The sequence below is a fragment of the Talpa occidentalis genome, unplaced genomic scaffold, assembly GCF_014898055.3.
Source record: "Talpa occidentalis isolate TD23 unplaced genomic scaffold, MPIMG_talOcc4v2.1 talOcc4.7, whole genome shotgun sequence".
In the NCBI taxonomy this organism is placed as follows: Eukaryota; Metazoa; Chordata; class Mammalia; order Eulipotyphla; family Talpidae; genus Talpa; species Talpa occidentalis.
Genome location: NW_023605083.1, coordinates 21,328,499 through 21,348,396, shown reverse-complemented (window position 1 = coordinate 21,348,396; position 19,898 = coordinate 21,328,499). Strand labels below are relative to the sequence as shown.

At 40.5% G+C, this 19,898-nt stretch overlaps 1 protein-coding gene across 9 annotated transcripts in view; it reads left to right on the top strand.

Moving 5' to 3' along the window:
* Positions 1–16,971, top strand: part of KDM4C (lysine demethylase 4C) — a 415,273-nt gene extending 398,302 nt beyond the window's left edge. For all 9 annotated transcript variants that reach the window (XM_054689301.1, XM_037493847.2, XM_037493848.2 and 6 more), the window contains 3 exons: positions 7,593–7,712; positions 11,712–11,804; positions 16,062–16,971. In XM_054689301.1, coding sequence (XP_054545276.1) covers positions 7,593–7,712; positions 11,712–11,804; positions 16,062–16,238 — 390 coding nt within the window. In that variant the 3' untranslated portion in view covers positions 16,239–16,971. The remainder of the gene's footprint in view (positions 1–7,592; positions 7,713–11,711; positions 11,805–16,061) is intronic.
* The last annotated feature ends 2,927 nt before the right edge of the window (positions 16,972–19,898 follow it).

Sequence of the window (19,898 nt, the reverse complement as noted above, 5' to 3'; positions counted from 1 at the left end):
AGTACATGGAGTTTCTGTAGATGTTTTAAGTACATGGAGTTTTAAGTACATGGAGTTTCTGTAGATGTGGTATGGTGATGGTTTTACAACGTTGTGAATGTATGTAAGCCATGGAAATGACCTTAAAAGTGGTTAAAATGGTATATGTTATGTCTGTTTCACCACAATAAAAAGAAAGAACTCTCCCAAATGCTCTGGAGTGAATGAAAGAACATGGCATGAACTGCAATACTGAAGTCTTCACAAAAGATAGTCTTGCCTGCCTCTTTGGAGAGAGCTCTTTTGTGCTCTCACACAGAAGAAAATAAAAGTTGTACCTATGGGAAAACAATTCTATATATATATATAGGGGAATGTATGAATAGGATGACCTAATTTAAAGAAAAAATGCATAAAAGCATGGAGAAAAATCCAGATGTGGTAGCAGCATTTACTTCTAGGTAGAGAGATGGTGGGTTGTTTGAAATTTCATTTTTTTAAATTTAATGAAAAAATTCTATACTTTTCTCTATGATTACATAATCTAAACTTAGAAAAAAAGTTAGTTCTAAGAAACCATATTAAATTGTTCTGTCTTTGTTAATTTGTACATTAAGGATGGTAATAAATTATTATGACATGTTTGAAAAACAGTCCTGAGTTTAATCCCTCCAAATGTGGTACATCCCTTTCAAAGTTATTCACCTTAAGAGGTCTTTCTAAAGAGCCTACAATTGCTCAAGATGCTTGGTGATGTATCTTTATAGTTTGGGATATATTCTTGTGGATATTCTTACAGAAAGTATGTCTCCAGGGCCTTCCTGGTGGTACAGCGGGTTGAGCGCAGTGCTATGAAGCTGTCTGCAGCCTCTGCAGCGCGGGTTCTATCCCAACCAGCCGGCGAGAATCCCACATGGCATGGCAGATCTCTCCTGTCTCGCCCACTGCTCCCCTCACAGTTTATTTCAGTCAGTCTGCCTGTTCTGCTCCCTACTCTCTCTGGTGAATTCTCTCACCCACCCACACATCAGGCCTGTACCCCGGTTCTTGTAAGCATGAATAAATAAATCTTTTTTTAAAAAAAAGAAAGAAAGTACATCTCCAGAGTGAGGGGTATATTGCAAAATTGTGCACAGTTGCAAATCATCTGAGGCCAAGCCATATGAGCAGGTAGGTGGTGCCATGAACATGTTCCCTCCCTTTTTGAGGGATAGTTTCCTATACAGGCCCTTTGAATGAGATATGGGTAGTCTGGAAAGCCTCCCAGTTTTATACTCCACCATTAAATGAAAAGTTGTTGTTGTTTTTTTTTTTCATTTTGTGAGCGCCAGGATCCGCCTTCACCCAAACTGGCAGTTAGTTATCATCAGAGGCATTAGTTGCAAACAACAAAAACTGGCTGTAAGTGATTTAGGCAATACAGAAATTTAGTGGAAAGTTATTAGGAAGCCACAGAAACTTGAGGAATGCAAAAAACAAGATCAGAAGGCAAGTGAGTAAAGGGAGCAGCTTGTATGTGGGCAGAGCAGACCATTCACCTGGTCCAGGAAGGATGGGGTTAACTCCTTTGTGTGCTCGGAATGGACTGGGCTCTGCCTTGGCAAGTGAGTGCTCCTGCTATCTCTGCCTTCTAAGAACATTCTCCCCTCTACTGTTTCATTGCATCTCTGCTTCCCAGGTTCTGTCTCCTAGGCAGGTATAGCCAAGAGACCATGCCCTTATACATGTCTACTGCCAGGGACACTGGGTAAGGGAGTATCTGGCATTTTCCAATGTCTGTAACAGCAGGTCAGCTCTGCTTCCCACTGAGACTCCAAGGAGAAGGGGCTTTAGATGCTGGGAAGCCAAAGAAATGACTGTTAGCTGGTATGATTAGTTCTTGGTTATTAGTCAGTCTTGTTAATTCCTGCCAGGGTCTAGTAATGAGCAGGTGATTATCTCTCACAGTGCCAGCAGCTGCTAACATCAGTTTGCTCCTGGTCACTTAAACATTTTCCCCAAGGGAGACTGTCAAAGGCTCCAAACTATATCCCTATTAATTACTAGAAGTTAATGTATGACTGTCTTTGTTGCAGCTGGATAGATTCTGGCTGCCTGCTCTGTGGTTACTTGTAGGGAGTAGAGGTGGGTAGGGGATGGTAAAACTGGCAATACTCAAGGGCAACTGCTTGTGGAACTCTCTTTCAAAGGGTAAGAGTCACAACTGGTTTGCTTTCCAATGGGAACCCTGAGAAAAATTTTCATCTTTGAGTGTATACATCAAATGGGTATACATTTGATCTTCAATACCATGGAAATGGTGGCAAAAAGTGATAGGAGGGAGTTATTAGGGAGAAAGGATGTCCTGAGCTGATTCCATACAGGCTTTGTGGATGCCACCCCCACTCCATCAAGACACTGGGAACTACAGGAAGTGGTGAGGACCTAAGGGCGGAGTTAAACAGCCATTTTCTCTGTTTGTAAATAAAAACTAGCCATGTTAGTGGGGTCGGGCACACTTGGCTCATGCTCTTGGCCAGGCAGGTTTGGTCTCGGCGGTTGTTTGGGATTCCAGGTTGGCGGAACAGGTAGAACACATTTAAGCATTTATCTCTCCCTCTTTTCTCCCTGAGTTGTACATTTCCGCATTCCCCTTCCCTTGTAATTAAACCTTTTGTTAACCTTAAAAAGAAATTAAAAAAAAAAAAAAGGGTAAGAGTCACAAGAACATAGTAACATCAGAATTCAAATAACCAGATGGCAATGGGTTTTTCTCTGGAGTTGGTGGAGCAAATATAGGCATTTGTCCCCAACTTTGGCAGAAGTATGCTTGGGTTGCTGGCCTGTATCAGTCCTTTAATCAGAGCCAAAATCAATTTTTGCTGTGATTATTAATTGTCATTAATTTTCACATCATCTATTTATTGTTCCAGCTGTAGGTTTACTGGCAGCTCTAGACATCAGTGTCCCTTTGGACAGAGCTCTAGCACATTTGAGGGGAGTTTACACATTCCAGAAGCAGAACAAATGGCCAACAGCTGTTTATGTCAGGTGAAGGCAAACTGCTTCTGAGGCTCTAGATAGCAACTGAGAAAAATACATTAGTCAAGGTTTTTAATGCATATAATTTTCTAGCAGAGATGTTTACTTGCTCCAGCAGCATGCTAAGAACAACCGCCCTAAGGAAAGATCTCTTTAGCATTTTACATCTTGTAATATAATGCTTTCAAATTCTAGAATTCTTTAAATATAACCACCTGGCCAGTTTGAGCTGAGGGGCTAGAATTTTCATTTTCAGTGGGTGTCCTTATGGTTAGGCCCACATGCTGATAAGTTGTGTTCTGTTGTCTGATCCCTCATCACAGCCCAGGGGGATGTAAGCTAGCTGAAGACCTTTCAGAGAGAGAACTGCCATTCAAATTGTTGCTTTCCTCAAACAAAATCCTCTGATTTTCATGTTTTATCCCATTTTTTATCCCATTTATTTTTATTTTTTATTTTTTTTTTTTTGTGTGTGGGACCCTCACCGGCGGCCGGGGAACCAACCAGCGCTGCAGAGGCTGCAGGCAGCCTCGCAGCCCATTGCTCAACTGCTGCACCACCTGGGGAGTCACCCTCCCATTTATTTTTAAGAAACCCTTTTTCCACATAAAATCTCTGAAACCCGACATATAGATAAAAGGTCTGTTCTGATTAAAGTTATCCTGGGGGCAGAGCTCATATATTTTACATAGATTTCAGGCCTTGGAAGACCCCTGAGACCTCACCCCTATCCCACAGAGACCCCGATGGTAGAATGTCAGAGCTTCAGAACCCATCCGTAGACATGAAGCTGCCTGGTTGTCCCTTGCTTGTGGGCTGGACATTGTTGTCTCCTGTTGTGTATTGCATTGGTGGATCAGTAAGTAGATGTTAGATTAGTGATGTCCCCTTTTGGGGACATCCAGAGGTTTCTGCTTTGGAGGGCCCAAGGAAGTCTAAATATCAAAACTTTCAACTTCTTTTCATTAGCTCATGTGTTCCTAGTTCCATTCCTGTTTAAATGTTTTAAATTCCATGTAGTCATAGAAAGTTTCTGGCAAACTCAAAATTCAGAACAACTGAAGAATTGGAACCATTTCTCTATGGAGGAAAGTAGATGTTACAGAAATTAGTTATTTTGTGTTTTACTATGAGCTGCCTTAAATTCATTAGAAAGTAGCTGGGGTGTAAATAATAGTAAATAAAGTTATGAGCAATTTCCAATTAATCGATCAGGAAAAGGTTGAGAAAATTGCCATTATGGCCAAGAATGATGATGCCTCTTCACTAGGGGAGAAGGAAATTCTTCACAGAAGAATTTTAGGTTGTTATATAGTTGGTTGGTTATTTTCCTTTATTCCCCTTATACTATGAATTAAAAAAAAAAAGAGTTCTGAAAGAAAGGAGACTGAGAAAGCAAACTAAAGCAAGGCATTCCCTAAATTTTGCTCTTTGTGACTGTTACAAAGTGTGGTTAGGTGGAGGCTGAGCTGGAAGCAGCTCTTTGAGGCCAGGCAACTTCAGTGCCAAATTGAGAGATTTGTTATCAGTAAAGGGTTAATTGACAAATTGTAAAATATCAGACTGTATCTTAGACTTTTTGCTTTTTAATACCATTTTGGAAAAGACTTGTTTCTCACTTGACAAAGTTGCATAGATTTTGTTTATTTAAAAAACTGCTTTTTTAAATGATAAATCAATACAGTATATTTAAACTTTGCTTAGGCCACATTTCTGTAGCTGTTGCCACAGTTACGTGACATGGTACCTAAAGTTGCAAATCAGGATTTGTTTGGGGGGAGCTTAAAGGTTTGCAGACCTCTACAGTGGATCAAATTTGTGTAAATGAGCACCTGACCTTCCTACCTGGAGGTTATTTGTGGTAGGTGAGCAAATGGGGAGTGTAGCCTCCATATTCCCTAAGGCTTAGACTTACCTCTGTTGAACTTGAAGAGAAGGGCCCAATAAATAGAATTTCTCATTCTGCTAAAGGAAAAACACTATAGAAAGACAAGGAGTCAATATTAACAAATTTAAACAATATTAACAATATTAAACAAATCTCCCTTTTTACTAATAAAGCAGATGCTGCAGTGTGGCTTGTATCTGTACATTGCCTTAGAATTAGACGGGGTTTCTAGCATCAGGTGGTGCAGGACACTGCCAGCTCCCTCTGGGAACAGAGCATAGCCGAATTTGAGTTCTCTGCCTGCAGGCTCGAAAGAGAAAGGGAATGCAAAAGGTTAAGCCAGAAATTACCAAATTTTCAAGGTCTACAGTGTCCTAGTGATCTCAGCACATCTTTTGCATGCTTATTGGCCAAAAGAAATATCTAACAGTTAAGTCCAAACTTAATAAAGTGTTAGGCTTGGTTTCTGACAAGTGTTGTTGTATTTCCCTTGAAAATATCCCATCCCACAAAGTTCTGAAGGAGAACTCAACAATAAAATTGTTGCACCTTATTCTCTTGAAAATGTCAAATGAATGAGAGAGTAAGAACAAAGCCAGGAACATTATCCTAATGGAGCTTCCTCTACATGGAAAAGTATTTTAGGGGAGGAAAAGAAACATACTCCTTTTGTTCCTCTGTCTTCCCCACATAACCAAAACATCTAGGTTTCAGCTCTGAGTTATCCAGAGCTGATATGACTTCCTATCCTAATAGACTGAACACATGTTGTAGAGGGCAGGACTGGCCACAGTGCAGGTTTTCTGATCCCATGCAGACCGGGTAAAGGAGGAGTCAGAGTCCTCAGTAGTTTTGCAGGTCTTTTATTGGGGGTTCACCAGGCATATGGCAGGCGGGGGTGCTGGCTTGGGGGTTGGGAGGCTGGCAGGCCTCCCAGCCCCCAGCAAGTCTTCACTCTATCTGAGCTCTCTAGCGTTCGTTCTGCTGCTTCTCGGCTTCTCTTTCGGCTGCTGCTGCTGCTGCTCCTGGCGTCCCCGTGATGCCGCCCTTAAAAAGCACAGTCTTAGCTCAGCTGAATCCCATCTACCTATGCCCACACCCTATTCCAAGTGCCCGCCATCAGGCATGCATTCAGGACAAGGATCCATGATCTATCCTGATGGCGGAAGGGCAGAAAAGCCTGATATTTTCTTTACCCTACACATGTATTCATTATGTATTTAGAAGCTATACCGTCCAATATTCTTATTTCCATGTACATTTTTGGATGGGAAGTGGTGAGGTGAATACCAGGGCCATAAGTAGAATACATTTCTTATGCACCGAGGCAAAATATTATGAAGTCTGAAAATAAGCTTACTTTCATTTGACTAAGTTAAATGTAGACTGTCAGTTCAAGAGAGCCTCTGAGCACATATTTTTCTCTCTTCCTATTGGTCTAAATGGAAGCATAGTCCACAGTGATAAAAATGAATAGCTGAGGAGCCTTACATGTATATTCCAAGCCCAACAATAAAACGGCCACTCCTTTATAATGCCAAATGTCTGGAATAATGAAAAGTGATTCATGGTAGATTTCTGGTCATAAACAACTAGATATTTCCTGTGTGTGCGCCTCTCGTTTAAACCACAGAATCATGCCCAGTCTGCATTTACAGCTTGATTGGTCAAGTGTGCATTTCAATCAGTCAGATTGGCCTCATCAGTAAAATACCAGTATTAGCAAAACATAAATTGCTAAATGTGCCCCCAAATTACCAAAGTACTCAAGAATTTAATTTCTTTGTATTAAAATTTTGTTGTATTTTACTCAACACATGCAAACTGTATCTATGAAAATGTCTATTTCATTTTACCTGTATTCCCTCCCCACCTGCCCCCCATAAAAGCACTATGCAGAATGAACTATTGGGAAGTTTGCTCTGAATTATTGCCTCAGAAGGGGGCATTATTGAGTGGAACAATGCCATGGGAGCCACCATGATGCCCTGTGGAGGAAGGTGGCTAGTCCCTGAATGGCACATAGAGGCAGAAGCATGCCTGCTGGGAAGAAGCAGGACCCAAGCCTCCAAGTTTCACCTGATATGCTGTGGGCACTCTCTACTTCCCATTCTCTTGCTGCTCATTCTCACTCTGCTTCTCCTCCACCCCCATTCCACCTGGATGTCCCCAACTCTTACCTCTCTCTTTCAGTTTCACTCCTTCAGAGATCCTAACAACTTAAATGAGCCCCTTTAGAGGCTCAGTTTCCTTGTCAGTAAAATGGGAATAATTAATAATCTCTGACTACTTTATGGAGTGATTATGAACATCAAGTGAGATATATATTGAACCTTTCTGTTCACTGCAAAATGCTTTACAAATGTCAGGTGTAATAAATCATTAGCTGGTCTTTTCCTCAGCTACAGCAGATTCCACGCATATCTTTCTTACTCTCGAAACAAATCTTTGTCAAATAGCAAATGTAAATGCTGCTGTTTTTTCCTGCTTGGATTATGGTGGTTCCTTTACAACTTTATGATGTAGACTGAATCTTTAAGTACTCCTTTGGCTCATATCTCTTCTTCTGAACATCCATGCAAGATCATAATCCATAAAACACAGAGGCAATAACTCCTTTTAATTGCCAGGAGTTCATCATTTGCTAAGTTCTCAATGCAGTCACTTAAACACTTGCCTTGAAAAGCCTGTCTCTATTCTACAGAGCCGAGACTGTTTGAAGCTGGGTCCTCCTGCCGAGGGAGAAGTTGTGCAAGTCAAGTGGCCTGATGGGAAACTCTATGGAGCAAAATATCTTGGCTTGAATATAGCTCACATGTACCAGGTGAGTGTTGCCCCATGTGCACTTGTTGAGGGGAACAGGAGGAACCAGGGGCCGACAGTATGTCTCTCCACTGTGCTGCTGATCCATCAGCCACATGAAATGGGGGCATCTCTTACTTTATAAAGGAGGCACAGATTCAATGCCTTATAACCCAGGTATTGGCATTTTATTACCAAAGTCCAACTGATTTATTCTAATAACTTGCCATGAATGATTTAAGTAAGGGACATTGTAAAACCAAAAAGAGAACCAATTAGCTAGTAAGTAGCTTTCCTGTGCTTTCATTATGTGGGGAGAGATTAGCTGGCTGGTTTATATCACCTTAAGTCAATACAGTGATAGCTGTTTTCAGCCAGCTACCTCTAATTTGGTGACTTTTCCCTGAGAGACACAACCCCCATCAGGCATCTCACAAACCTAAACCAAAGGTGCATTAGCACAGATGTGGACAGTTACCTATCCTTACAGGTAAGTACAGTTATCATTAGGCTATCCCATTCACTAGAAAATTCTACATATTATTAAAGAATACACCAGAATATTATTAAAATGAGAATGATTTAATTTCTAGGAAGTAGAACAACATGCATGTGGCACATTATATTTTTTCAGAAAGACTTTTAAGAGGGAAACATTTATTATAACCAATGCCTTGTAGTTCTTTAGTAACACAGTATCAGAAAGCAACATACTGAGACTAGCAGTAAAATAAAAATGGGGAGATTGAAGTATAAAGAGAATAAGCCAAAAGGTCCAGACCTGTTAAGTTAAAAACAGCTTGAGAACGATAAGACTGCCAGTTTTGGCAAGAAATTGTTCAAAGGCTGATAGGAGGCAAGGGCTTAAATGGAAGAGTACATTATAAGACACCACATCAGGAACTGGAGCACAGTGTAATTAAAAGTACTCAAAGCAGTTTGGAAAACTTGGGGGAGAATGTTTTTCATGGTCTAGAAAAACCTAAGGGGACAGGAGAGAAGAAAATATTTACACGCACACTCATTGTGTGTTATATACACATTCACTCTGTGTGTGTATGTGTGTGGTGGTGGTGGTGGTGATTTCCTTAAGATAGCCTAGACTCAAAAAACATTATTTTTTTCCAAAGCAAATAATTATATTTAACTAAGTAGTAGTAAATGCAAAAGTGAAGCTTCTTGCATGTAGCAAAGTGTTTGCTACATGAAAAGTATCATAATGAGAACATGTTGAAATTCAGGCTAATTAGTAATCAGTGTGTTAGCTTCAGTTGAATTTATGATGGCCTATCAGTACAGAACTATGAGCATATTTATAGAATCAATGAAAAAGTTAAGGCTAGTATAAGGTAAGGAAAAATGTCAGGCTTTTCTGCCCTCCCGCCATCAGGATAGATGATGGATCCTTGCAGTCCTGAATGCATGCCTGATGGCGGGCACCTGGAGTAGGGTGTGGGCATAGGTAGATGGAATTCACCTGGGCTGAGAGTGGGCTTCTTAAGGGCGGCGTCACAGGGACGCCTGCAGAAGCCGAAAGAGAAGCCAAGAAAGAACAGCAGAAGCCGAGAGAAGCAGAGAATGCCGGAGAGCCCAGATAGTGAGGATTTGCTAGGGGCTGGGAGGACTGCAGCCCCCCAGCACCCCTGCATGCCATATGCCTGGGGAACCCCCATAAAAAACCTGACCACTGAGGACTCCGATTCCTCCTTTACATGGTCTGCATGGGATCAGAAAACCTGCACTGTGGCCTGTCCTGCCCTTACAATTGGCATAAGTCGGCAAGATGATCCATGCAGATGGTTATGGAGCACTCCGAAGACCTGGAGGGACTAAGGAGTAACAGACTGTGTGTGCCTGTGACAGCGCTGGACGCACGCACCATGGCAGCACAGAAGGTGCACAAGGTCCAGGATCTACAGGACAAGACGATGCCTGGAGGAGGAGATGCCCGAGAGGACCAGCCAATGACCCCTGAGGCAGCAAGAATCATCATCAGCACCTGGAGTAGGGTGTGGGCATAGGTAGATGGGCTGAGACTGGGCTTTTTAAGGGCGGCGTCATGGGGACGCCAGCAGAAGCCGAAAGAGAAGCTGAGAAAGCAGCAGCAGAAGCCAAGAGAGAAGCAGAGAATGCCGGAGAGCCCAGACAGTGAGGATTTGCTGGGGGCTGGGAGGACTGCCAGCCTCCCGGCCCCCCAGCACCCCTGCCTGCCATATGCCTGGTGAACCCCAATAAAAAACCTGCAAAACCACTGAGGACTCCGATTCCTCCTTTACCCGGTCTGCATGGAATCAGAAAACCTGCACCGTGGCCTGTCTTGCCCTTATAGCTAGTATTAAAATTGTCTCTCAAACACAAGTAGTTGAAAGTTCCTCATTAAACCTAGTGGGCTTTGAGATCATTTTGTGTTTTATGTGTAATTATTCAGCAATGAACACACGAACACACACACACACACCCCAATACCTATCACATAATGCTAAATATCCTACATATGTGCATTTTTGACCCTCAGTAGTCCTGCAAGATAGGTGTTTTCGTTTCTAATTTAGCAGTGAAAAGGCCTCAGTAAATTTAATAATTTGCTCAAGAATAGACAGCTGGTGTAAGAAGGGTCAGAATTTACTCTCAGCTTTTTCTCTGACCTTAGCACTGAAAGTCCTTGCATCTTGGCTGACCCTTATTAGTCCAGGGTAAACCAGGATGGTTAGTCCCATACCCTAGTACTGTTTGGTTTTATAATTGCCTCTTTCTCTTTTAGCATTTTCAATTGACCCAAAACAGAAGGAAGGCAAACAAAGTTCTAGCTATGTTACCAAGATATATAAATGGGATGACACCTTGGCCTAATTAAATATGGAAAAACTATTCTGCTAGAACAAGACCAAGAAGAAAGGGCTCCCATCTTAGCCTTCTGGGACGTAACAGGGAGAGTTCTGTGACTGAGACCTGATTTTGCCCTATTGTTTCCACATAGTCAGATGTCAGCAGTGCCTGGGTAGATAATAAAAGATTTAACTATGTATTTTTATCTTTAATATTTTTAAAAACCTCCAACAGATTTGTTTTTTTAACAGTACAGCTGCATGGTTCAACTTAACCTTTTAAATTAAAATACTAGCGAATTTTTATTTCTTTTAAGTATTCAAACAGGTTAGGGACTTCAAAAATATTAAGTGTTATAGAGTTAGATCATATTAGGTATTTTCCTTTTTGTTGTTTTCTCCTGGAAGATTTCATGTGAGATTAGAACTACTCCCAAGAACAATCACAATGAGTGTATCAGAGCTTTTGATTAATTTCCTCAGATGCTTTCTTTAGCTTTCTGTTAACCAGTGTCATTTACCCTTTGTTTGGCAAAATCTCCTGTAATAGCAAGGGAAAACTGATTATGAAATAATTTGCATCCATTAGATTAACTTGAAAAAAATTTTAAACATTTAAATTTTAGATAATATATTTTCACACATTGAGAACCTGATATTTTCCTGGGCCATTTTAATGAATTTGACAAAAAGTGAATTTTGAAAGTAAAATCTCTATAAAACCTTGGGAAATCATTTTATCTGGAAGATTATTATGTAAGAGTAAATATATCATCTTTTTTTTTTTTTTTCAAAGAGAAACAATTCTCATAGTCATCAGAGCCTCTTAGAGAAAGAAGCAATACTGACAGGCCCAACCCCATCTTAATGCTAAATTGCCTCTCTATCCAGTTCTAAGAAATCATTTGAACATCAGTGACTTTTCTTTGTTTTTGCTTTGGGGGGGATAAAGTTTTCATATCACATATTGCAAGACACTCATTCTTGAGAATTTTGGCCTATTTAAAAACATTCTGAATTAAGGGAAAAAACTTCTCTTCTTTAGCTGTTGGCTATTTTCCTTGTTTGTCCTGCTTGAGTCCCTTTTTCTGTTTTTTGTTTGTTTGTTTTTAGGCAGTTAATTGGAACTCCGAAAAAAAAAGGGTCAGTGCTTGTTGATTTTTTAATGGATGTCACAATGCCATATTTTTTACTAGGTTGAATTTGAGGATGGATCCCAGATAGCAATGAAGAGAGAGGACATCTATACTTTAGACGAAGAGTTACCCAAGAGAGTGAAAGCCCGTTTTGTAAGTACTGGCAGATGCCACTCCCTGTTTCCCAAGGGCAGTAGGAAATATTCTTGGGCCTTTGGATTGATTTTGGAGAGTGCCAATACAACTTTTCCCTTATTAAAATCTGTTTAGTGCAAATCTCAAATTTGGCCCAAAACAGACGCCAATAAAGTTCCTTGTTTTTCTTTCTATTGATGTCAAATGATGTTTCTGTGTATTACCATTTATTGTCATATAAAAATGCTTATTGAATATGTGTTCTCTGAGGGTGCTAGGAGCGTACAAAGATACTATCAATCCCTTTACAATCTTATTAGTAGAAGTAACAATAAAAGAAAGCATCCAGTAGTAAATTAAAGGGGACTCAGCATAAGTGAATGACTAGTTTCCCATAGCCTTATCATATGTTGATTAGCTTCTACCTCATTAATATTTGTGTCAATTTATACCTAAATCAAACTCTTACTTTCATAACAAAAGGAATAAATAATGCCCAGATACTAGTTAAGGGAATGCTAAGGCAGTGTTTTAAAAAAGAAAATAATAGTTTCGCATCTTGTACATACCATTAAAAGACAAACAAACACGTACAAATATCAAAACTGAAGTTGTTAAAAAATATAATTCGGGATAACTTAGTTTTCATTATTGTATCATAAAATACTTAGTGGACCCTGAAATGAATTCAGTTTCACTCATTTAGAATTACATCTACTGTATCTGTGAGGTAATAAATCCTGAACAGAGAAAGTTGAATGAATGGTATTTTTCCAATTAAAATGAAATTTTCTTTCTGAATAAATGACACTCTTAGTTCTTAGTGTATGCTTCTGATACACTTTTCTGCAGTGATAGAGTTGCGATAGATTGATTTTTGAAAACCATTGTTTTCCTCAAATGTTCACTTGTATATTGAGCTCCTTTTCTATAGTGGAATCCTGAGAACAGGGTAAGTGCTTCAGGTGTGAGCTGACTTTCCTTCTCATCAACATCCTTGAGAGAGGAAGGTCTTACAAAGTGAAATAAAGTAATAGTAACTGCACTGCTGCCCACCAAGAAATGTGGCACATAGGGCACTGTGGCAAATGTGGCACCTGCACACTAAAAGCAGATGAACCTTCAGATAGATAATAAACTGCAGGGAAATAGAAAATCAAATATCCCTGTTGAAAAGACATCAACTAACCCTTAACAAAAACCTAACATGTTCTAGGTTTTGCAGTTTCTTGAGAACAACTTTCCTTATCAAGATGGTAGACATGGTTGCTTCTCTGTCAATGTACCAGTATTCTATAAATTCTCCCTCTTTTCCTTCTGTTCTCCCCATGCCTTTTTTTTTTTTTTTTTTTAAATAGCCTAGAGATCTGGAGGATGGAGAATGGAATAGTTAGCCCTTTGGACGTCCATGTATGGCTAAGCATCCAGCCAGCTAACCAGCTAGGTCTCATAAATTTCAAATATGTATTCTTAATCACATTAAAAGAAAGCTCTTTGCTTTCTGCTCTCATCATAATCTCTTTGTTCCACCAAAGATTTAGCTCAGTAGCAGGATACCTTCCTGGGTGACTTTATTTGTACACAACTCTTAAGCTTTCTTAGGTCCGTTTTCCTGAGCAGTCACACCAACATTCAACCTTTTATTTTTTGTTTTAATTCTCAGAGAAGAAAAGTTAATTAAAAGGTAGTGAAAAATAAATAAACCCTATACATATACTCTGAATGAATGTAGCCTGCTATGTCAAACAGTTGAGCTTAGTAGAAAATATTTCAGAAACAAAAGCTCCAGTCACTGAATCCAGTTTATTTTTATTGAATCAAAGACTTATGTGCTTTCACTGTAGCAAATCAGCTTTCCTTCAGTTTGGCCCTTGGTTGGTCTGTCTATAACTGCTATTATTTTTCCAGTTGATGAAACAAATCTAATTGGAAAACTCATTGATGGGAGATATTTTATTATTAGAGAGCTGTCTTTTTTTTTTTTTTTTTTCTTTTTAAAGGAGGGCTGGGTTAGCAGCCCCCACTGGGAGGCCTTCATGTTTTAATGACGTCTGCTCACCCAAACACACGCTGACTTGAGGAGAAATTTTTCAAAAGAGTCAGCAGTCCACCTCAGTGATTGTATTGGGTTCTTTGCCACTAACTTCAGAAACAGCCCCATTACCTTTTATTGTCTCACAGAATAACCATAGCAACAGTGCATAATTAACTAGAGCTGCTGGTAAATCGGTTTTATTATTGTATTTGAGAGGCTGACTTTTGCTGTTCTCACGCGGTGGTACACTTTCATAGATGTTTTTATTTTCTTCTTTGATAATTTTAGCAGTTATAAAAAGGAAAGATTACTTAGAGGAAGCACTTCGCTAAGAATGAAAGAAACAAAAATGTGTTCTCCTGATGAAGGAGGGTGCTGAACCAATCCACCATCTCTTAGAGTTTTCTACCCCCTCTTGCCAACAATCTGGGGGCAGGGAGACCCATAGAGGTAGCCTTTACCCTAGATGAACTGGCAAGGAATTTGCACAAACTTGCCCAGCTTTGTATCCTGCTGTTTGTCTGTTCTTTACTAAGGACTGACTGTTTACAAACCCTAAAAACTGCACTTTGCCTCTGTCACTAACAAGGCGTGGTCACTTCAGTGTCACAGTGAGTCAGTCTAAGTGATCCACTTCAGTGGAAATCAGTTGGGAATGCATTTTAGGAGACAAAATAGTAGGGGATTAGGAACCATAAATAATGCTTTAATATGGACTTTACCTGAGTATCACTGAAAAAACTCTTATTTTCTTTACCAAAATAATACTTACTTAGCAGTGACTGAACTGGGCATGTTGCTTGATGTTGAGAACCCACATAAAATTTGATACAAAGTCCCTGATTTCCTCCCCCTCAAGTGATTCAAGGGATCCACCATAGGAAAAACGTACCTGCCCTTTTTCTCTGCCACTGTCTCTCCTTCTGCTTTGACTTACAGCAAGAACCCAAAAGTAGGGCCCTCAAGTTTGGCTGTGGCTGAGAAGACAGAATATCTTCCATGCAAAGGAAAAGTGCATCTAGAGACAAAGACAGGAGCTAGTAAAGTGTGGTTGGGACAGTAACAGTCTGACCAGAGCGTGGGGTAGCATTATGCCAGGTTACATAGGTTAAGCCTTAGGGAGCTTAAATGTCATGGCGAAGGCAATGGGGCTGTTAAAAGATTATAAGCAGGGGTTTCATGTAATCAGAAAGTTCATAAAGAGCTTTTTTGTACAAGATACAACATTTGTTGCAATGGTTTAGGAGTGGAAGTGTGAGGGCCTGCACCAGGGAGTCAGTCAGGCTAAAGAAGAAAGGTTTGAGTGTAGAAGGGGTCCTAGATAGGGTGGGGACAAGAGAAGTTTTAATGACTTTTTGGTTCTTGATCAGTGTAACTATATGGTTGGTGAGGGGGTGCCATTTATGGAATTTAGGAAGGACAGAGATGGAGGAGGAGGACTGACTTCAATTCAGGACATGCTGATTTGAGGTGCCTCTAGAATAAAAACTCTGAGATGTTTGCTGACAGTTGAACACATAGGCCTGAGCACAGGAAGAGATCTGAACTTACATGAGTCGTGAGCATATTTGGAACTAACTCATGAGTGTGGGCCTGAGGGCCAAAGAAGCATATGTAGAGAGGAGATACCCAAATGCAAAACCCCAGGGGCTTGAGAGTTGAGCATGTAGTTAAGAAAGGGAACCCTTGAGCCATCAACGTTGAGTGATGAGGGGGCAGAAAGTGGTTTAAAAATGACAGAGAAGAGAGCTTCTACTGATAGCAGTAGTTAGGTGACAGAATAGCCCAATAAACTTAGGGCAGAAAAGTGTCACAGGAATTTGCAACTAGGACTTGAACATGGACAGTTTCAGGGAAATGGTGAAGGAAGGACTCAAAAGTTAAATAGGAAGGGGGATGAATTAGAGATGTTGAAAAATTAATCAGAAGCCTGGTTGGGCAGAAGCCAGAGGGGAGATATAGAGTGAAAGAGATTAAATGAGGAGATTGTTCCTGCTTTTGTGGGGAAGTCATAGGGGAGTTGGAGTAGGTTGGAGAGTCTGAAGAAAGGGCCTTCAGGGAGGAAGTACGCTGGAATAGGTAGGTGCCTCCAAAGCTTTTTACCCTACACCAGCCTTCTACCCTAGGCTAGTGGCCCTCACTTCTGCACCCTGCAAACAGCCGTTTGATTCAGATCATTTTCCATTCTTGTGATGGCCAAATGTCATGCCCTTCTGCAGAGTGACACCAGCTGCTTTTAGTCCACAGCCTCTGATATGCGATTTGAAGACACATTTTATGGAGCAGACATAATCCAAGGGGAGAAGAAGAGACAAAGAGTGCTGAGTTCCAGATTTAAGAATGAATATGTGGATGACCCAGTGTACCGTACTTTCTTGAAGAGCTCTTTCCAGAAGAAGTGTCAGAAGAGACAATAGTCCACACTACTGCAGACCAAGCAGATGTGGTTGGAAGAGGATAATTGAAGGGATGGCCCTGGGCTGTGCCGTGTGTTTCACTGGGGTAGGTGATAGGGTGTATCTCTGACAGTGGAAAATTAGGCTTCTCAGAGTTTGGTTACCAAAACCACAAAATACACACATTACCAATTGGATACAATTCCAAATCATCCTTGAGTCTTGCTTTCATTTGTTAGCAGTTCTATGATCCCAAAGAATTTTTCTAAGTGAAAGGAAATAATAGTGAATCATCCACCAAGAAATGTCACTGCCAAGGGGAGGTGGCTCCCCGTGCATGGGTTAGGCCAGGAAACACATGGATACTTCTCACTCCAGACTCCAGCAGGTGAGAACCTTGATACCAGGGCCAGGGGGTAGGGCTGATAATTTATATATTTTCCACAGTCAGGGAGTACTCTTGCTTATTTGTTTTAAATGGCAGTTTTTATAAAACATTTTTAAACTACAAATGGTATGTATGGTAATGAGATTTACCCACGTGCTATCTGTATTTCCCTTGTACAGGACTTTTACATTTTTTTATATCCCTATTACTTTTGATTGAGTCTGATGAGAAAGGAGTGTTGGCCTTTGTGAAATTTTTGGCTCTTGAGAAAGAATTCTTATGAATTGTATGGGAATTTTATATATTTAAAGAGGGAGATCTGGGGCTATTATTTTTAAACACTTTTTTTCGTAATACATATTCTATGTAGATATTTATAAATATAATGTTTCTTTCATTATGTGTTTGTAAAATTAGAATTTAAATAAATATGCTCTAATGCATAGTTTTGAACTAATATGATTTTTCCCTTTTTAAGATGGCCTGATAAAAATGTACTAGTGTTTAAAAATAAAGATTTCCATTTTCTCCAATTCTGTCTTGTTTATTTTCTAGGTTTAAACTAATAGGAAAACAAGTTTTGTTTGGGAGCTGACTATCAAGGATCCAAGTTCTCACATTGCTTCCATCACTGTCTTTTTACTTATCTGTAGTTGTGGAGACACACTGCCAGACATGAGTGGCAATATCTTTGGGAATAAGGCTCCTCAGCCTGCCACAGGGCCAGCTGAAGTGTTTCCTTGACTCCTTACTTAGGCCTGGAAGAAATCTGAGCACCTAGAGTCTAGAGCTCTGGGCCTCCGTTGTCATTCAAAGGGGCTATATGGGTCCTCAATCCCCTGTCCTCACTTGTAGAAAAGCTGTGGAGAACAGGCAGGGAGGAGACTTGCCCCAAGTTCCTGCAGTCTTTAGTGAGGCTTCAGTTAGCATTGGTCACAGTTATGCCACCTAAAATACAACTGCAAAAGCACGGTGGTCTGTCTCAAGAAATACTTATGCTTATGAGTCTGCAGGTTGGCTGACCCTGGCTGCACTTGGCTGGGCAGCAGAGCTATCTGCAGCACGTGTCTCCGATCATCCTACCGGACTCAGTGGCTGACCCAGGTATGTCCTTCCATGTCAATGGCAGAAGCAGGAAAGCAAGCAAACCCAGCCCATAAGCTCATTTCAGCCCTCTCTGTGAGGTTGGTTAATATCCTTTGGGCCAAAGCCCAGGGCTGGGGGTTGGAGGGCATTTCAAAGTTTCATGCAAAGAGTGGAAATGTTTTGTGTTACTGGGTAAAGACTCAAGAACTAAAATAGTGATGACAGAGGTACAATTAAAACTCAGTTGTCCAGACCACTGGCTGGCTGAGTGCTCATTTTCCTGAGTGTCTGATGGCTGAACTCTGAGCTGGGGAAGAGCCCACCAGCTTTATTTTCACAGGGACTGAGCATTCTGCATTCTCTACCAGAATAGTCATATATTTAATCAAGTAATCAAGCTTGCATTTTCTGTCTCCAGGTTTTGAATGGAACTGACCTGCTGTCTCCACAATACGCTGGCAAAGTAGGCCTGTGTAAAACATTAAGAGGAATTAATCTAAATAGGATCATTCGTTCTGTACAAGTTTGCCTGTCAGCAAGATTTCTGATTGGCTGCCACAGGGAGAAAATGTGCAGAGTCCTATATGATCTCAAATACAGCTGTTTTTTAATGGTCTCACTTAACTAATGTTCCTATAACCAAATACAGCTGTCTATGGCCTCTGCAAAATAGTGCTGGCCACAAATGCACTCTGGCTATTGAGAAACACACCTTTGTTACACTGCAGTCTACATAAAGTCATTATTAGCTCTATGACTAGACAGACCATTAAAGCTTTTTCACTAACTGTATGACACTTCAATTGTAATTTTAATTTCTTTATGTTACACTAAATGCATTTTTAGTATATATGTGTAGCATGAAATCAGTTGAAGTCCTTCTAGCATTAAAAAAAAATTCTAGCTCTGACAGTTCTAATGTAATTCTAATTACAAACCCTGCAAACCCTTTCTCTGGAGATTAGAAGATTTAATGAAAACTCTGTGATACATTTCACAACATTTTAGTTCCTTTATGTGTTTTTGAAATGAAAACAATGTGATCCTTGTCAGTTTACTTTTACTAAGGTACTTTTGTTTAGTTCTGCCAGAGAAAAACTGGGAAGAAATATCCACTAAACTGTCATATGGCTCCTCAGAATACATTATAAATTACAGGATAGTAGTGTATGAAAACATGAAGACTCAGAATATAAAAACATGTAGAGTGAATGTACCCTTTTTTCTGTACCTACTCAACATGAAACAGGACAGAAAAATATATCTTACTGTAAATGACCTGGAGTTTTATGAGTAAACATATTGGAGGAGTATATGCTGCAAGATATCACTAGGATTTATTTTTGCCTTTATTTTTTTTTTTTTTAATAGAGGCATGTTTGATTTATTTATTTATTTGTTTGTTTGTTTGGTTTATACATGCACTGGGTACAGTTAGAAGCGCGGGAGGGTGAGAGAATTCACCAAAGCCAGAGCGGGGAGCAGAGCAGGCAGAAGTACACTGCTGAGGGGAGCAGCGGGCGGCAGGAGAGGTCTGCGCGCCATGTGGGACCCTCCTCCGGTGGCTGGGGAGCAGCCGGGGATTGAACCGGCGCCACAGAGGCCGCGGGCATCTTCGCAACCCAGCGCTCAACCGCTGCGCCACCGGGGAGGCCCTATTTTTGCCTTTAAGTGAAAGAGATCTGAAATAAAACAATCTCCATTTCAAATATTAATCAGCCCTATAAACAAAACTAACCAGAGATCCTGAGGCATTCTCATTTCATGAAGTAATTGGTTGGTTGCAAGATTCAATTGTACTAGACTCTTCTGAGAATTCAGATGTGCAGTCATTGAAAACATAATAGTCCCTGGCCTAGGAAGTGGTAGAGACATAGTGCTATCTAGTGGGGAGAACAATTTCTTACTTCTGAGGACACCTGAACTCTGTCCAGCAAGTGGACTGACAACAAAGAAATCCCTTGCTTCATCCTCAGGAGGAGCTGGTCACCTTGAAATTGAACTTCATCAGTTTCAGCTGATACTGTTATAGGACAGGGAGAGGGTCAGCCCAAACCCTGCAAACCTGCCTATTCTAAATGGGTTCTGCCATCCGCCGCATCAGCACAAAACATATAAGACTTTAATGGGAAGGAACTTCAATAAAACTAGGAAACAATACAGGTAAGGCAAAGAGTCTAGTTTCTAAATGAAGCACCCAAAGTTAC